Here is a 19,393-nt window from a genome sequence, read left to right on the forward strand (position 1 = left end):
GAGAAACTTGCTAATGCTGTACTTCAGGACAAGCTTAATGGTTCTGAACAAACATATGACCCATTTCTGGCATTGACAAAGTTTGACACATGGACTTTTAGACTTGAAGCTTTTGTTGTTATAGACCTAGAAAGTCTATGCACAGGCATCTCTGGAATATTGGTCTTGGTTTCTAATGTATACTATAGTAGGTATTTATAGTTCCCAGTATTATAATGTCATGGCTCTGTACTCATCAGTAAAGGACTATACCTTGTATATTTGATCTGACAGGCTATGGCCCAGACCACAAGATAGTGTTGCCATTGAGCAGTTTTTGCAGAATAGGGTAAGCTATACAAATATGATTTACTCCACCTCTAGTTTGTATATTTGCTTTTTTCTCAATTCTATTTTTAAAGTGTGAAGTGCTCATAAGCAAACTTTTCTGTTTAGATAAACTTCATTTATTTGGTCCTAAAATAAGACATTATAAAGCTGTATCATTTATTTAGCATCACCCTGGATATTTTTGCTTCCTTAGACAAGTAGTTGAATTACATTTTGTACATTTCCATTGTATAGATATACATACAATTATTATTCTAACAGAAAATTACAGTCAACTCACATTTCTGTCATATATGAATGAGGGTTGCCAGAAAGTTCCATAAAATGTGAACATTCTGGATTCTTGAACTCTGACTTAGAATGCGAACACCTAGAAAGTTGCAGTATTGGTCGGCTCATCATACCACGGACATTATGGTCATATATCCCACCTTCTCCAAGATCAACCCGAGGAGACAGTAACAAACTGTTGCTTTGACATATGCCTCTGTTCTACCCTTGTTTTCTCCCCACTCTTTTCCAGCTTTACAAACATCTGTAGCTCCTGCCCTCTGATGCTCTTGTTTTCCAAAGTGACCTACGCTATTGGTCAGGTCCTTGTTGGGACATATCTTGACATAGTTTAATACAGCCAAAGCAACCTCATTTTTTTAATAAAGCTTTTTTTATGTAATAAATCGCTTACATTGATTATACTGGTAAACGTGAACCATAAACTGTTGGGGCTGCTAGTGTTATAATTAGTAAGTTGACTAAACTAAAGTTTAAAAAATTGTAGCAAGAGGCGCTTAGGTGACCAACTTGGTCCGAAAGCTAATTCAGCACCCAGATGAATGCAGTAGTAGGCTCACAGACAAACTAACTAACAAGAGGAAATTTTGAAAATGGCCATAACTAAGTCCCATTCTGTACAAGTAATGGACAGAATATTTATATTTATTCCTGTAATTAGTTTCTATTTGTGAAACACCTGAGAGCATTTTCCCACTGGTCTGTATCCTTTTCCAGTGTTATGAGGCCCTGTAAGCTCTTACGCTGCTGGTCCAGGTTTGGTGCATGGCTACATGTAATGGAAGCATGAATGAAACATTAACAGAAGCAGGCCTACTGCACACCTATAGCCTACTACGTGGCTATAAAGCAGGCCTACTATATGACTATAAAGCAGGCCTTCTACGCAGCTACAAATCAGAGGGGAGAGAATTTGAATGACAACTCTGTCCAGCCAACCAGCTGGATGCAGTAGCTGGTCTTTAGTTAGCGGAACAAGTGTGAAAGAAAGAGGAGGCCAAGCATCTAAATCATTGGTCAGAAGTTGTGTGATCAAGCACTGATGTAAAAGATGAGGTGTGGAGCCTACTAGAAAGGCAGGCAATGAAAGATAAACCCACTTAAAGAGTGGGGAAAATATGCTCAGTTTTGTTTCAATTGAGTACTGTGGGGGAGGGAGGGCCATCTGAAGTCTGGGATGGAGTAAATGATTATTCTGTTCCAATACAACTACGAGTCTGTTAGAAGCAGAGAGAAAGGAGGTTGAATCATAGAATATCAGGGTTGGAAGGGACCTCAGGAGGTCATCTAGTCCAACCCCCTGCTCAAAGCAGACTCAATCCCCAACTAAATCATCCCAGCCAGGGCCTTGTCAAGCCTGACCTTAAAAACCTCTAAGGAAGGAGATTCCTCCCCCTCCCTAGATAACCATTCCAGTGCTTCACAACCCTTCTAGTGAAAAAGTTTTTCCTAAACCTTCCCCACAGCAACTTGAGACCATTACTCCTTGTTCTGTCATCTGCTACCCATGAGAACAGTCTAGATCCATCCTCTTTAGAACTCCCTTTCAGGTAGTTGAAAGCAGCTATCAAATCCTCCCTCATTCTTCTCTGAGAATGAGGATGGTGGCAAGATGGTGATTGGACCCTGGAGGCAGATTAGGCGAGATCTCTGCGATCAGAAAAGACAGAGAGAAAGGAAACAAAAGAAACAGTAGCCCAGAATCCTTGACCCCTGAGAGACTCCCATTTCTTCAGGCTTGTGCTCTGCTGGGGGCTGGCTATGGAATCCTCTTACCCAAATGGTGGAACTGCTTTGTGGCTGCTGATAGACTCCCTCCTGCAGCTACGACCATCCTTCTCCTCATGCAGGACTTGGGGGAATTTGGTCAGTGAACCTACACAGCTGTGGATCCACTGGTCACATCCCACACTTCTCAGCCCTTCCTATGCTACCATAGAGAAAGCCACAGAGCAGTGCTTCAGGCACACACAGGAGCTGTGCACTCCCAGGGAGGGTGCTCTGCCTCCTGCCATGAGTAGAGTAACTGCATTAGTTCCATTGCCTTTGGAACCATCCACACCCCTGGATGGTGGAGGAGGATGTGTTGTTAATGAATTGTACTGGCATGACATCAGTATGATTCCTTAACACTTATCCTTGCTATTTCATGTCATTTGAATAAGACTCGATGGGGAAATAATTACTTGGCTGTGTTATAAAAGCAATTTGATTTGCAAAAGGATGGATTCCAAGAGAGAAAGACTGGGCGTGTATGTGCTTGAGAGAAATCTCCTTTCCCACCGCTGAAAGAGAGGGAAAACACCCCTTTCCATCATGGCCTTAGACAGCATGAGGTCCCTTTCCTGGGCCACGTTCAAAGGTGGAGTTCATGCTGAGAGAAAGGCCGAAGAACACTGCGAAAGCTGGGTACTGGCTGGGGAGCTCTATCCAGGGAATGAGGCTCCCGGCTGGCTGAGATTTTTGTTTTAATTTAAATTTAATATTGCCCTGCCAGAATCCTTATTGAGAGAGGAAAGCTTTAATGTAGCAATCTGAGTAATTTCCCTTGGAAATAAGATCAGCCATATGACGTACTGTATGTGTGGTCTGAGCAGGGTGTTTGTATTTCTGTATTATCAGAAAATCTGAATAAGAACAGGTTTCAAAAGAGACAGGAAGTTCCAATTGTTTTGCAAAATGAAAGTTTTCTGTGTTTGGCGAACCCCCGAATGGCTGCAGGGGCTCTTAATCATTTTCCTCCACTGTAAACAATAGAATAGAATTGGAATCTAGAAGATTCTGACAACCTTGTCAGAGATTTCCTTCATTCTTCTCATTAATGAATTCCACTATAGCTGTTTCTTTAGCATCCAGATGTTCCAATAAATGATGCACATCAACTGTATCTCTAGCAGTAGAGGTAGCAGCAATGTTACTTTCACCACTTAAGGTGCTTTGTCCAGAGGGTGTTCCGAAATCCAATAAAAGAGGTGCAGCATCTGTATGCAATGTAACACTGAGCATATGGAAGTCTGGGGAACATCTTTCAGAGCTCCCGTGTTGATCTTTGCTATCACCTGCTGTCATACTTTTATGTAAATCAGGTTTTGGTTCCTCTGTTACAACGGTGGATGATTTATGCTGCCCAGAATCCGTAAAAGACATAGTCATTTCTGAATGAGGTCGTGGCACATCCACAGGATCAGAATGTGGCTCAGTTGGACTGCCTGGGGGATCCTGTTCTGTTGACACGTTTGTGGAGGTGTCTGTCTGCAAAGTCTGTCTGTCTGACGCGTTGAGTGTTCTGTCCTCAGTAGCAGTGACAACTGCTTTGGGGACTGGCAAAGCTGTCTTGGTCGTTGTGTCATTCTCACTAGATTGGTAGCTCTCTAAAATGTTGGTTCTGCTAGTTTCACTAATAGGTGCTAGATCTATGCTAGTGTGCAGTCGGGGATTCCTATCAGCCAGCTCATGTTTCTTCTTGACCTTTGAGGCAAAATGTCTCCCTCTAGAATGCATTTCTTGCAAACTGCTGATGTGACCCTTTTCATGAGCAGGGAAAAAAACTGAGTTCTCACTTGTCTGTCTGCTGTAGCGCCTCCTGGTTGGGGAAGGAGAGCTTTCATGGACACTCAGAAATCGCTTAACTCTTCTCAGCACTGAGGACTGTCGCCTGTATTTCTCATCATCCCAAGACCAGTTTTCCCCACGAAGGAACTCTGTATCAGATAGCCTGTAAGATAAAGCAATGCAGCGTGTGTCACTCTGTATTTCTTTTATTCTAGAATCACAAGAAGTGTAGTGTTTGCAGTAAGGTTTCATGTTAAATGGAAAATATGGTTCATATAATGATCCATTTTCTCGCTGCCTGTCATTAGTGGAACAGAGCTACGTTAACAATGAGTGACGAGAGTCAGAGAACTTAAGGAACAAATGTGTTCCTAATAAAGGGCCTCTATGAGGTATAGGAGGAGCAAATAAGAGTGAAGTGGGGCTGAAAATTTTCAGATGCACTGAAAGGGAAAAGGAGCACAGGCAATGCTGATTGATTCTCCCTCCTGTCTTAGAACAGTGGAACGCACCTCGATAGCAGCTCCACATGATCAGAGCTTTGCAGTGGCAGGAGGAGAACAATTGCTCTATGCAGTATATTCCTCATTCTATCAGGAAGAGTCTCAGGCAAAAGGTAATGGTGCTCCTGGAAGTGTGGACAGTGTTTAATTGTGCCAGGAGCCCTAGCACTTCTGCGCTTGGCAATTCATAACCCCAGCACCTCTAGGCGTGATAGTTCATAGCTCCGGCACTGCTGGGCTTGCTGCTTCAGTTATGAAAGTAAAAAAACTGCTTGAGCCCCCGCACCTAATTGCTTGAGCCACGACACCTCTCACGTTACAAATTAGGCACTGAGCAGGATTTTCAACAATGCCTTAGTGATTTAGGAGCAGAAGTGCCATTGAAAATCAATGGGCCTTGTGCTACAAGTCTCTTAGGTCTTTTTGAAAATCCCACCCATTAGCTTCTGCTTTTCTGCCTGGCTTCTGAGGTTAATGATGAGTTACAGCAGCCATACCATTTTGGGAGTGGAGCACATTTGGTACTTGCCATGGGGTGTAAAGACAATGGGAGGAAACACTAGAAGAAGGGTCACAGTTGACTGTCCTGAGAGCAGGGATTTCAGGTATGGACATGGTAACTTTGATGGATTGATTAATTCCTTCCAGTACTTATAAATGGGATGCTCTGTGACAGCAGAGGATTTAGTTTGGCAGAGGGCACCAGGGAGGATCGACTTGTCCCTAGGAGGTGAGCTAGAATGAAGTCGGAGAGGTGAATCTTCTTCCTCTCTGGAATTTGGCTGACGTGAGCCACACTTTAGATATTTGTTTTGGGCTTGGCTGAAACAAGCTAGACCTTTAGACCTTGGTTTTGAACTCTGGCTGATGGACACCTTGTTATATTTCTTACAGCTGGTTAGAAAAAAATGGAGAAATGGTTCAGGAAAAAATACAGAATTTCCAAAGATGTAAAATGGAATAATTCATACATTTTTTTATTTTTTTCATGAAATATTTTTTATAAAAATATCAGAATCTTGAATTTTGGGTCCTCCCTTTTCCACTTTTTTCTCCTCCCTCTTTCTCTTCACAGAATGCAATACATCAAATGACAGCCAAGGTGTGTTTTTTCCCTTCATTTTTCCTTCTGCTACTCTGTAACTTTTCCAAAGTTGACGAAGGAAAAGTAGGAAAAAAACATTCCGAACATCATTCTTTCCGTTGTATTTTGTGGCAAAAAAGTAGATGAAGAGAGAAAGAGGATTAAGGAGGAAAAAAAACTTAATCCCTCCAAAAATGTCAACCTTTCTGGGTTCAGTGAAAAACTGGAAATTTTTGAAAAAAAATGGAAGTTTTAGGTTTTGAAAAAGCCACTTTTATTTTTTTAAAAAGTTTCAAAGGAAAAATTTCTACCAGCTCTAGTATTTGTTTGCTTCTTAAAGGGACAGGATATTCTTCCTGTTCACTGATCTGTTTTACACTAGAGCACATCATATGCGTTTTGACTCAACTTTTCATGCTCTGTCTGGCCTGTCACCGTATTTTATGAGGGTACATCTATACTGCATGTTTCTTTTGGCAGTGTGTAGTGTACATACTGCTCAGCACAGGTATAAATAGCAGTGATGGAGGGACACAGCTTAGGCGAGTAAAGTATAAACACTCCTGAAGGGCGTGTATGTGAATACATACCCTACACAGCTTTCTACTCACCCAGGTCATGCCTTTCCATTTACAATGCTAAAAATACTAGTGTAGTGTTCCACTGCCAGAGTCTTTCTCCATTGCAGGAAAAGACTCCGCCAGTGCGGAAAAAGTCTGGCAGGAGGGAAAACAACTTTTCCCTGCTGCCTCCTCTCTGCCAGAGCCTCGCTGACATGTGTAGCTACAGATAGCAGAGCGGACACAGCCTGCTTTTCACTGTGGCAGGTAGCTACACATACACTACATGGTGTAGATGCAGAGTGCCAGAACCACCAGCAATGTCACATACTCTGGCTGGGTCTTTGCAGTAGGGTTGGTATACATGCAAGAAAACAATTCTGGATTATTATTAATTGAAAAGTCATAAAACCATTTGTATAGTTTGTCTCCCAAAAGTCTGGAATGATCTTACCCAGCAAGAAGAGAGGGAGTGTCTGCATAAGAAACAAGCAAATAAATGGGTATTGTGTTAATTGTATCATGTACACAGAGGATTTAGTACCTTAAAAATTTATATGAAAAACCTTGCTGCTTCTTTGGTTTATGCTCTTTTATACTGCTACAATACCACAAAAAACCAAAGGGCTAAGTTCGTGTCACTCTCCTAAAAGGATCATTTAAATCAGTAGTTTTCTAATGGCCACTGAGCTTCCCCAGGTGTTGAATTTGTACACTTCCGTGCATATGAAAAGAAACCATCACATATTTTTAAACCTGTTTATTTTTAAATGTTGAACTTCAACTTTGAAGTCACATTTATGCATGATATACATTTAAAGATCCATAGGCCTTTAAGATGATTGGATACACATTTTTGCAGCCTTCATGACATCATGAAAAGATGGCAGCTTTACTTACCCCATTTCAATAGTTGATCCAAGGAAAGATGGAATACAGTAATCGGCAGCTGCCAGTGTGTATGGTGGCTGAGCAGCTGAATCATCCCAATAAATATCTTTGTCCATCTTTGGTAAGTTCATGTGCATTTCATCCACAGCCAGAAGTGAGACCTGGGATCATAGTTGTAATTATACTACTTTAAATATGGTTTTGTGCACAATATACTATTCCCTGCTATATGGGAAATATTCTTTAGGAAATATGTTTTATGAAATTATGTAAAATGTACATAGTGGCTACAGGTCTGATCCATGTTAATCAGCCCTATATAAAAAGCTAAAACAGATTATTTCTGCTCCCACAATGGCAACAAATGTAATTGACTTTAATTAGAATAGGACAGAGCCCCATACGTTTGCAAAACAATTCCCTTCATATTACATCATATTTAATCGCAAATGATAAAGAATTAACTTTTCCAGCAAGCATTCTTATTAACTGGATTATTTAGCTACATGGTCATGTGATTCTCTGATGTGCCATGTTTTCAGGAAATGTCTGAGGACTATTATTGTGCTATTTGTAGAGATGTTTCTTATGCAGAAGTTCACGTAGAGGAACCTTTAAGCAAATGTTGTCCATATTTTAAAAAATATTCCCAACAGAGCATGTGAGCAGCCTTGTACCATCGACTTACATATGTAAAAATAAAGGGCTCAGCTGTGACTTTGTAACGAGTTGTATTTAACTGCATTCCCCCAGGAATGACCAAGACTGTGACTCAGAACCCTGCATCAGGTGCAGATACTTCTCTGATGATGCTGGCTCAGCTGAGCTGGCCAGCACACTGTGAGGGGTGGAGCCAAGGTTGCCCTTACTCCTTGTGCCTCCTCCCTCCACCTCCACTGGCTACACACCTGCTCTGGAGTTGTGACCTCACAGAAACTGGTCATCTTCCTGTTCTGCTACCTGCAATGTGAGTTGCCCATGCAGGGAAGTAATGGAACTCTTCATGTGCCCTTACTCTCCTGGGTGGTAGGGTCACACTTGTGCCATCAGAAATGTAGGAATAATTTTAACACCAAGATTTGGCAGTGCTGACTTCTGTAAATTATTTACCTGCTCTGTACAAATACAGGGCTGAAATCTGCTACCCATTACACTGGTGCAACCTCATTGACTTCAGTGAGTTTGCAAAGGGGTCAATGAGAACAAAATTTGGTTCAGAGTAGTCTTTCCAGGATCTCCTATGTGGCTGAACTGGTGAGTACAGGCAGTGTTACGTGAAATAAACTTGCGGTTAGAGGGCAGCTCAGGTGTCTTCACTTTACATCCTTTCCCCAGCAGACAAGGCATATGAAATGGTGTATTAATAATATATTGACTTTAAAAACTAAACATGGAGGATTCTGGAGATATGATCCACTTTGGGTAAAGAATCATTTTGTATAACTCTCAGTCCCACTCGCTGTATAACACTCAGTTCCACATCTACAAGGAATACATTTAGAATATATCGCAGTAAAGCAGAAGAGGGGAAAGTAGAGACAAAAAATACTGACCTGCAAATTTCGATCAATGCACCAATTTATTTCAAAATCATCATCATCTTCCCCAAATGGATTAATAAGCTGCTCAGCAACCTACAATTAAAATCACAGACTGAATAAATGCCAATATGCAAAGCTTAATGTGGTAGCCTTAAAATGGCTTAGAAGAGGCTGACTGTTAAGATTTCATGTTCTCTTTCTCCCATGCCCCCTGTTTCCCCCAACGTTTGTGACGTTTTGCCAGTCTAGCTGCACTAAGTTGTATAGGTACTTTGGCATTTTAGGTAATGTCAACATATTAATTTTGGTCCCTCTTTGGTTTGGTTACAGGTAATACAGATCTTAATGTACATGGAATTGCAGTGATAGAATTAACATATCTCAGGCTTCTGCACCAAATAACTAGCAAAGTTATTCCTAACGGGCAGCAGAGTCAGCCCTAAGTCACTACATCTTCAGGAGGTACCTTTAAGAGGTCAGCCATAAAGGTAGGCTTGAACCAAAACAGATCTGTACTCCTTTGAACACAGGGAATGTTCACCTCTAGGTCCCAGCTTTGAATTTAGCAGTCATGAAAGCTATTTGATTGACTGTCCTGGATCATGAAGTGTAGCTGAGTCAGTCCCAGGATATTAGAGAGACAAGGTGGGTGAGGTAATATTTTATTGGACTGACTTGTGTTGGTGAGAAAGACAAGCTTTTGAGCTTACTTACTTCAGGACCTGAAGAAGAGCTCTGCGTAAGCTCAAAAGCTTGTCTCTCTCACCAACAGAAGTTGGTCCAATAAAAGATATTACCTCACCCACCTTGTCTTGCTGGATAATGAAGTCATCTGTATATCTGTAGAATAAATACACAGTACCTAGGCAATGCTAGTGGACGCTTTCCCCACACTGCCCAACAAATTTATCTCAAATTGATCTGGGGGACCACGTTTAGAGAGGAGATTGAGCTATCCTCTCCTTGTGGTACTGTCAGTCACAACTGTGTTAGTTCTAAAGCAGACACCAGTGCCCTAGGAACTGTACTGAGACCCTCTGTCCATTCCATGTAGGTCTCTGTGATAAGCTGGGACTCTCTCTAGGATCACAGTCAGGCTGTTAGAATCTCTTTCCCTTTAAAAGTTCTTTCCCCACTTGGGAGCTTTAGTCTAGCCTTTCTGGTCCCCATTTAAGGGGGTGTTTAGTCTCTTGGTTTCCTTATAAAGGTCTGGTTTGTCCCTGTGGGCGGCAGAGGCTTGCTAGCTGTTTCCCCTCTCAGTGACTCTGGAACAAGCATCAGCTTGCTGGGGCACAGAAGCTTTCCCCCGGCTGCGCTTCTTCCTCTGATAAGCACTCCTTTTAAACTTGCTTCCTCCAGCTGGCGCAGACCCTGCAGGTGTGCCTGTCTTATAGCAGGTGAGCCCAGAGGGGCTTGTTAATTTTCTCCAGATTGGGGTGCAGGAGTGCCCCAACACAGTCACCCAACACCTACATGATTGGAATAACATTTGATTAGTGATGACCTGGACTGAATTTGAACTGGGGATTTTGCAGCTAAAGGCTTTGCATCCCATTATTAGCCTGCTCAAGGGGAGGAGGATGGGAACCTTCATGCAGTCCTCCCTGCACAATCAATGTCATCAGCGTGGTGACTGAAGGCCAATTGATGGCCTCACTGTCTAAAAAGCAGCTCAGGGAACCAGCCCTCTCAACTGTCTACGATAGCCTTTTACCCTACTCAAAACAACCCAGCTGGAATCTCCCGGAAATCAGTCACATCACCTTTCCATTCTCAGGTCTGGTTAGCGTGGCCCCGGCACAGGGTAGCTATTGTTGAGCTCGCAGTCACACCGCAATCATACTGAGAATTTCTCTCTAGCCTGGTGTTAGTCGAGACAAGCACGCCGCTTTAAAAATGGAATGCAATGAAAGCCAGGGTGTCCTCTTACCCTGTTTATTGCAAACAGAAAACAGACTCTACATTTTGTTTTTATTAAGACCGAATTATTTTAAATGTTATTTTGAAATCGCTCAAGTTGAGCCTGAAGGCTTGGCCTTCAGGGAAGCAGGGGGATCCCATTCTGTAGTGCTGGTAACTGGGCAGTGTGAGGCTGGGGGTTGGGACAAGGTCTTTGCAATTGGCTGGTAAAGGAACCCGCCTGACCTGGAAATAGCCTTCTCCATTTTTTTTTCTGAAAAAAGACGTATCTGTAGGATGGGGGACATGGTCACAGGGAGAGGAAAAGATCTCTGGAGACGGTTTGAAATTTGTGAGAAACTCAGACTGTTCTCTGGGTTTAGGGCCTGAGACTGAAGTTTCAAGAGTAGGATAGGATGGAACTTGCCCTAAAGCTGGGGGTGTTTCCTGCCAGCCTCTCCCTCAACAGCCTGTAGCCCACGGGAAAGTCAGAACTGCAGTACAGGGCTATGGATAGCTTTGCTGGGAAGATGACCAGGCACATATAATGCTTCCTTCCCTCAGAGCCAGGAGAGAACCAGAGGGGTTTCTCCTAGAGAAAGGGGCAAATGACACATCATTTCCCCCTTATGTTTGCTCTTTCTTTTCAAACATCTGGCTTTAATATGGTAAAGCCTTTGTGAACAATCCCTGGGGGAAGTCGTACCAATCCCAGAAAGCCCCAGGCAGGATCAGGTTTTGTATTAACTTTTGAAAGAATTCCACAGTGTGGCCTTTGCTTTCTTTGGAATGCTCCACTTACAAAGAAGGGCTGTATACATTAAAACAACCATATTGGGTCAGATCAATGGTGCATCTAGCCCAGTATCCTGTCTTCTGATTGTGGCCAATGCCAGGTGCTTCAGAGAGAACGAACAGAACACGTGTGTTTATCTATAATATATGTTTATCATAGAGGGGCACTCTGGTGTTTCAGCTGTTCTCTGTGGAGGAGCACTGGATGTGTTAGTGACTGGGAGTCTTAGGGGTCTTTTAGAGGTCTAGGTGTCATAAATGAACCAGGAGGATCTCCAATGGTCTTTGTCACTCTCCCAAATCTTGCTTGCTTGGGCTATGTGGAGAAGGCTCCTTCCCCTTTCAACCTCCCCACTGATTTTGTGCTATAATAGTTTATGGTGGTCTTGTGGTTAAGGCCCTGTCCTCAATCCAGGAGACTGGGAGTCAATTCCCAAAACTTCCACAGATTTCATTTGACTTTGGGCAAGTCACTTAATTTTCTGTGCCTCAATTCCCCATCTGTAAAATGGAGAGACAAATACTTATTTTCTCCCATTGTTTGTCTGTCATGTCTAATTAGACCTCAGTCCTGCAATTTACAGCTTGGGACTGAATTGCTGGGCCCTCTCAGAGCCCCTTAGAAATCAATGGGTTTCTGTGTGGGTGCAGCACTCAAACTGCACATAGTAAATTGCAAGAGTTAGGGCTTAGATTGGAAGCTCTTTGGGGGTAAGAGTCTCTTCTTAAGTGTTTGTACAGCCCCCATTCAGTGGAGTTCTAATCAGTAGATGCTCCCATAATACAAATAACTAACAATGGTAATAAGAATCACTTCCTGTGTACAGTATTTGCCATATATTCAAGATTTTTCTACATCGTGCCACAGGAAAACTGTAGCTGGGTCTCATTCACTAGCTAGGAGAAGGTGAGAATTAAAAGTCCAGACTCAGACAGGGAGGAGGGGAGAGGTGCCTTTGGTATGTGGTATTAACATTGCAAGTATAACTATGTTGCTGTTTGGATAGAAATAAACCTGAGAGCAAGCTGTCTCATGGGTTCTAAGTGGAGCCACTTCCTCAGCTAGCTTGAAGTCAGTGACCCCACAGCACGCCCGGCACCTAACAAAAGCTAATAGGCACACTCAGGGGCAGTGGCCGGGAAAACTTCAGCTGTGGCCTTTTGACTGGCTGACCTGCCACCAGCATGTAGCCCATGAGATCATCCTCTGAAAATGAATGCAGTGCAGTACAGCGAAGATCTATTTTTGGATTGCTGGCCATCACAACTGAATGGATTATAAATTAGTCTGGGACAACCGTCTCATGTGATGGGAAACCTTGTCCCGTATATGGTATATGTAACAAATCAGATGCACAGCTTAAGAATGGATATCAGTTTAGCCACGTTTATGTTATTGAACTGCAAAATAGCAGTTCGAGACTATCTGCAATCCTGTTGAAGGCCCTGTGGACTTTGTGGCAAACAGGATTTATATTTGGCCAAACTCCTGGATTCTATGGCACTTCTGGAGCAGCAGACTGGAAATTCAGTGGCAGCTTTGTTTAAATTGCAAAAGCAGTCCAGTGGCTCCTCTTTTTGTTTATTCTGTTATTAAATTAAGTTTATGCAGATTGTCACTGCATTTTGGGGTTTTGATATAAAGTGATTTTTATAATGAAAATTATATCTGAAGTTGCCAGGGCCAAGCTAGTAGAGGTCTTGAGCCCAACTAGAAAAGGTGCTATAGATGGACTTTGGTATAGATTAAGGGAAAGAGCATTCCAAAAGTGAAGGGCCCTTCTCTCATCTTCTATGATTACATTGTTGGATGGACAATCTAGAGTTCCAATTCCACTGTTCGTAAGTAACAATTAGAGGCAGTGCAGCAGACTCAGGAAGACTGGCCCAGTCTAGCTTTGTATACTAACAGTAAAACCTTTGTATAGTAACAATAGTATACAACATACTACAAAACCTTATATACTAACAATATACTAACTAACCTTCGTATACTATCACTAAAAATCTTGAAGAACACTCAATACAGAATAAGTCCCATAAATGCATTTAACAGAATGAGTTTCTGCACCTTCAAAAAATGCTTGTGTTTCTACTCCTAAGTGTGTATTATAAGATACATACACAACTATTTATACCTTTGAAAACAAAAGGTACCTGATTCTCCCACTGCAGGATCAGATTAACTGCCATTGATTTTTCCCAAGGTAAGAGAATGAAGTCCATGCTTTTGATAACTTACAATGAATGATTTTATTCTTTTTTTTTAAAATATATTTTTAAGGAAATAAGGAGCTTAAATGCCATCCCAGTCATTAAATTTAAAGTAGCATTAAGCTCGTGGCATAAACCAATAATAAACCCCCCAACACTCACTGTTTGGCTATTTCTTCTAAGAATGAATGTAAGACTTAATTCTGAATTTTCAGAGTTTTGCTGAGTTGTGTCGTAACGTGTTGGTTTTTTTTGGTATTTATTATTACATTGCAGCTCGGTATATTTGTTAGCACAGAATTGCACAAAATGTGCATGACAGTGAAACTGTAAATACTTGGCATGCTTTGGTTACAAATGGTTTGTGAACCTTTGGAGTGAACCTGGGATGATTTATGGAAAGATTCAGTCTCACATGGTTTCAACATGAAACCAGGTACAATGTGACAATTCTGACTGATTTTGACTCTGTGTTTCAGAGTCCTTCTGAACCTGAGACATAGGCATGGCCTACCTGCATGAATCAAAACAAAAGAAAATGCTTGCAGACAAAAGGACTGACCCTGCATTCTCTCCATTTACAAAACTCCCCCAGAGGGCTTCCCATATTAGGCCCTAAAACTGGCTGGTTTTGCACAATTTTTATCATTGTGCTAATGTCAAATAGCTTTTCAAAGCTTACAATAATGATTTAACAAAGCAAGAGTGAGATTTACATGACTGTTGGGCTTAATTTATGAATTTGCTTAATACTGCCTGGTTGAGTTTTCATTTCAGTTTTTTCCCTTTGAATTAAGCTAGTTTGTTAGTAATTGCAGGGGCAAGAATCAACAGGGAGAATATTGCTTAATTGTTTAAGTACACACCCGATGAGGAGATGTTAACTGATCTCTTAAAAACAACAACAACAACAACAACAATGGCCATAAAAAAATCCAACTTCTTTTGCAACTCCGCTCTTTAATGAACTGCTTCATGTGGTGCTAGTAGTGTAGTCAATATTAGCTATCAGAGGGGTAGCCGTGTTAGTCTGGATCTGTAAAAAGCGACAAAGAGCCCTGTGGCACCTTATAGACTAACAGATGTATTGGAGCATACAGGAGCGGCGCGAGGGATTTTGGCGTCCTAGGCGCAGGGCCGGCTCGCTGGTCCAGCGGCTCTGGTGGACCTCCCGCAGGCGTTCCTGCGGACAGTCCGATCGTCCCGCAGCTCCACCGGATGCTCCACCTGCGGATGCTCCACCGGAGCCGCCAGACCAGCGGACCGTCCGCAGGAACGCCTGCAGGAGGTCCACCAGAGCAGTCTGCCGCCCTACCAAATCCTGGTGCCCTAGGCAACCGCCTAGGTCACCTAAATGGAAGTGCCGGCCCTGGGAGCATAAGCTTTTGTGGGTGAATACCCACTTCAGGGCCACCCAGAGGATTCAGGGGGCCTGGCGCAATGCAATTTTGGGGCCCCTTCCATAAAAAAAAGTTGCAATACTATAGAATACTATATTCTCATGGGGGCCCCTGTGAGGCCCAGGGCCTGGGGCAAATTGCCCCACTTGACCCCCTGCCCCCTCCCCCCCCGGCAGCCCTGACCCACTTCTCACTATTTTATTGCCACCCAAAAGTGGATAACTCCATTTGGCTTCTATAAGGCAGGCTGACTTTGACCATAAGCAAAACAAGTGGTTTAGAGCCCTGCACCCCATTCCACCTCTGCAACACCATCTCCCCAACTGGACACAAAATTGGAGGGGGAGGAAATTCATGGCCTAAATTTTCACTCTTCTTTGGCCATCTTATTGTCCAACTCCCAGGTCCTGATTCTGCAAGGATAATAGGCCCATATCCACAAAGGTAGGTAGGAACCTAATGCCCAGATTTAGGCACCTAGGCCCAGATCCTCAGAGGTATTTAGACACCTAATTTTCATTGATTTCAGTGGCACCTAGGACCTTAAATATTTCTGTGGATCTGAGCCCTAAGTCCTAGTTTTAGGCACCCTGTTATCCAGAAAAATTCTGCTTGGCTGCTGCCAAATTCTGAAGGCTCCTAAATTTACTCAATGCCTAAATTCTTTGTGTAAAAGTTCCCTTGATGCTGAAGTTTCTGCCTCTGGACATGTGCACTGATGCCTCCTTCTAGGTATTTGGACACCCATCTCCCATCTAAACACCAGAGAGACCCATGAACTGAAAGCAGCTAGTATTCCTCCACCTATCTTGCCCATGGGGCCTGACCCTGTAACTGTGCTCAGAGGTGGGGTGGCCAAATGTCCTGTTTTTAAAGAGACAGTCCCGTTTTTTGGGACTTTTTCTTTTATAGGCACCTATTATCCCCCACCCCCTGTCCCATTTTTTTCACAGTTGTTATCTGGTCACTCTACTCAGAGGCCATCTACTGGATCATGGCCTTTTCAAAATCTTCTGCTGCTCCTACCGCCATTCTTATAACTGTTAGCCTAGTGCAGGGGTAGGCAACCTATGGCATGTGTGCTGAAGGTGACACGCAAGTTGATTTTCAGTGGCACTCACAGTGCCTAGGTCCTGGCAACGGGTCCTAGCCACCGGTCTGGGGGGCTCTGCATTTTAATTAAATTTTAAATGAAGCTTCTTAAACATTTTAAAAACCTTATTTACTTTACATACAACAATAGTTTAATTATATAATATAGACTTATAGAAAGAGACCTTCTAAAAAAGTTAATATGTATTACTGGCACATGAAACCTTAAACTAGAGTAAATAAATGAAGACTAGGCACACCACTTCTGAAAGGTTGCTGACCCCTGGCCTAGTGGTTAGTGCACTCACCGGAGATGTGGGAGACCCAGATTCAATTCCCCCCTCAGGCAGAGGGGCAGAAAGTGAACTGGGGTCTCTTACCTTTCAGGAGTGTGCATTAACCACTGAGCTATGGAATATTCTGATCTGGGGCTCGCTCAGTCTCTCCTGTTGAAGTTGTTCCAATTTGGATTCATACTTAAATGGTCATTGGGTCAGAAAGAGACAGCGAGCGAGAGAATGACTGCAGTCCAGTGGATAGGGCACAAACCTGGGAGGTGGGAGACTCTGTGGCTAGTCTCCTAGCCCCAATTACTCTGTTATTATTTAGCCACAGTGGAACAACTTTGACAGGTGAGATTGAGAGAACCCCACATCAGAATAGCTCAGTGGTTAAAGCACTCTTTGGACCCCTCTATAAATCCTTTCTCCCCCTCAGGCTGACATTCCAGGTGAGTACTCTAACCACTGGGTTAAAACGTATAATGTCAACATCAGCACCACCTCCTCCTCGGCTGTTTTATTGGAGTGAGGCAGGTGCCTAATGTAATGAGAAATGACGGACACACGCCTCTTGTCAGCATCTCCCATTGGCTAGCTTAGTAGGGATTCACCTAACATGACGGTTTTGTGGATAGCATTCTTAGGTGCCTGTCTCTTCCCACATAGGGAGCCAAGGCACCTCACTTAGACTTTGAGGATCACATTGTTATGCCTGTGATTTTCTAAATGCCTAAAAGTGAACATTACAATACCTCTGTCTCCAGAACCGTCCTTAGGATTTATGGTGCCCCAGGCAGGATTATTAAACTGGTGCCCCTGTGCCTGACTTGCTCTGAGTAACACAAACACAAACTTACAGTATTGGAAAACTTGCCACATGCATGTTATTAAAACCAGTTTAACTTAATGAAGCACACTGTAATGCTGATGGACTAGCACTAACGAAGTAGCACTATAGAAAAAATTCTGATTTGACAGAATGATGCAAATAATATAATTTTTTTAATTTGTCAACATTTTATTGGAAATTTATATGAAGAGGTATTGAAACAAGGATTTGTTTTTAATTAAAAGCAATCTTTCTAGCTTTTTTGGCTGCAAAATCAGTAACGTCATTGTATGACAAAGACAAAGTGATGTCTTGTTCGATTGCAAGAATAGCAAGACCAGTCAAGCTGGCTGGTGAGTCTTGCCCACATGCTCAGGGTTTAGCTGATCGCCATATTTGGGGTCGGAAGGGAATTTTCCTCCAGGACAGACTGGCAGAGGCGCTGGAGGTTTTTCGCCTTCCCCTGCAGCGTGGGGCATGGGTCACTTGCTGGTGGATTCTCTGCAGCTTGAGGTCTTCAGACCACAATTTGAAGACTTCAATAACTCAGGCATAGGTTAGGGGTTTGTTATAGAAGTGGATGGGTAGGGTTCTGTGGCCTGCTTTGTGCAGGGGGTCGGACTAGATGATCACATTGGTCCCTTCTGACCCTAGAATCTATGAATCTATGAATCTAAGCGTTCCTGACTCTGTGTAGAGCGGAGATAGTTTTTAATGAGCTTTAGTTTTGAGAAACTCTGTTCTCCTGATGCTACTGTTACAGGAATTGTCAGTAGAATACTAGTGGCAATGTACACATTAGGATATATATATATATCAACAAGTTTGCTGGTATGAATAAACTGTACAATGTCCATCACTGATTTTGCATGTGGCAACATTGATGACAGTGTACTCAATTCTTCGTACAGTTCAAGTCCATTTAAATTAAAACTATCACTGTGCTTCAGGAGGCTCCCTAGGTTCTTGCACTTTGTCATTGGTTGCTCTTGTTTTCCTATTTCGTTGAATTTAGTCCCCCTCAGCCTGCTGCCAGCTGAGTGAATGGAACCCCAGGCCGACAGTGGGATGAATGGCTCAGCCGGGGTCTCAGCCGCTGGCCTGCTTAGCCCACTGCCAGCCTGGGGTTCCTTGGAGGTCCCCAGGCCAGCAGCAGGTGCTGAGTGGGGCCGGTGGCCGGGACCCTGGCTGGCAATGGAGCAGCAGCCAGAACCCCAGAGCATCAAAAATCAGTTGGCATGCCACCTTTGGCACGTGTGCCATAGGTTGCCGACCCCTGCTCTATACCAGTCATTCCCAAACTGGGGTTCGTGAACCGCTGGGGGTTTGCAGAACATTACTGGGGGTTCACCAGAAAAATTTCACTAATGGTGGCCAGAGGACCCCAGGCATTGGAAACAGTAGGTGGGACCCGGTTGCAGGACAGATACCCCGACCCCCAGGGAGAGCGGGGCAGGGCAGTTTGGGCTGGCAGCCCAAGTTCCGGCGGTTAGCGAGGGTGCCAGCAGCCCAAACCCCAGCGCTCCATGCGGGGCTGGTAGCCCTAGCCCCGGGGAGAGTGGTGCCGGCAGCCCGAGTCCCAGCGGTCAGCAAGGGAGCCGGCAGACTGAACCCCAGTGCTCTGTGTGGTGCTGGCTGCTCGAGTAACAGGAAGAGTGGGGCTGGGCAGTTGGGGCTGGCAGCCTGAGCCCTGCCCCCATCAGCGGGGGAGCCAGCAGCCCAAACCCCAGCCTGAGCCCCAGGAAGAGTGGGGTGGGCAGTTGGGGCATCCATCACACTGAGGAAATTTAAACTTAAATCCCTGAAAATATTCATTTTTAGAGGGGGTTCATGACATTTCACAATTTAGTGAAAGGGGTTCACGGGCTGTTAAAGTTTGGGAACCACTGCCCTATACACTAGTAAGGAGATGAGCATATTACAGTTGTTGGAGGGCTCTATCTAGCACAGGGGTAGGCAACCTATGGCACACATGCCGAAGGCGGCACGCAAGCTGATTTTCAGTGGCACTCACGCTACCTAGGTCCTGGCCACCGGTCTAGGGGGCTCTGCATTTTAATTTAATTTTAAATGAAGCTTCTTAAACATTTTAAAAACCTTATTTACTTTACATACAACAAATAGTTTAGTT

General features: G+C 43.5%; 1 protein-coding gene across 2 annotated transcripts in view; it reads right to left on the bottom strand.

Moving 5' to 3' along the window:
* Positions 1–462: 462 nt before the first annotated feature.
* BEST3 (bestrophin 3) overlaps positions 463–19,393 on the bottom strand; it is a 37,967-nt gene continuing 19,036 nt past the window's right edge. For both annotated transcript variants that reach the window (XM_050935265.1, XM_050935274.1), the window contains 3 exons: positions 8,765–8,845; positions 7,221–7,372; positions 463–4,336 (listed from right to left, as the gene is read on the bottom strand). In XM_050935265.1, the coding sequence (XP_050791222.1) occupies positions 3,415–4,336; positions 7,221–7,372; positions 8,765–8,845 (1,155 nt within the window). In that variant the 3' untranslated portion in view covers positions 463–3,414. The remainder of the gene's footprint in view (positions 4,337–7,220; positions 7,373–8,764; positions 8,846–19,393) is intronic.

Source organism: Gopherus flavomarginatus, chromosome 1 (genome assembly GCF_025201925.1).
Source record: "Gopherus flavomarginatus isolate rGopFla2 chromosome 1, rGopFla2.mat.asm, whole genome shotgun sequence".
NCBI classification, from domain to species: Eukaryota; Metazoa; Chordata; order Testudines; family Testudinidae; genus Gopherus; species Gopherus flavomarginatus.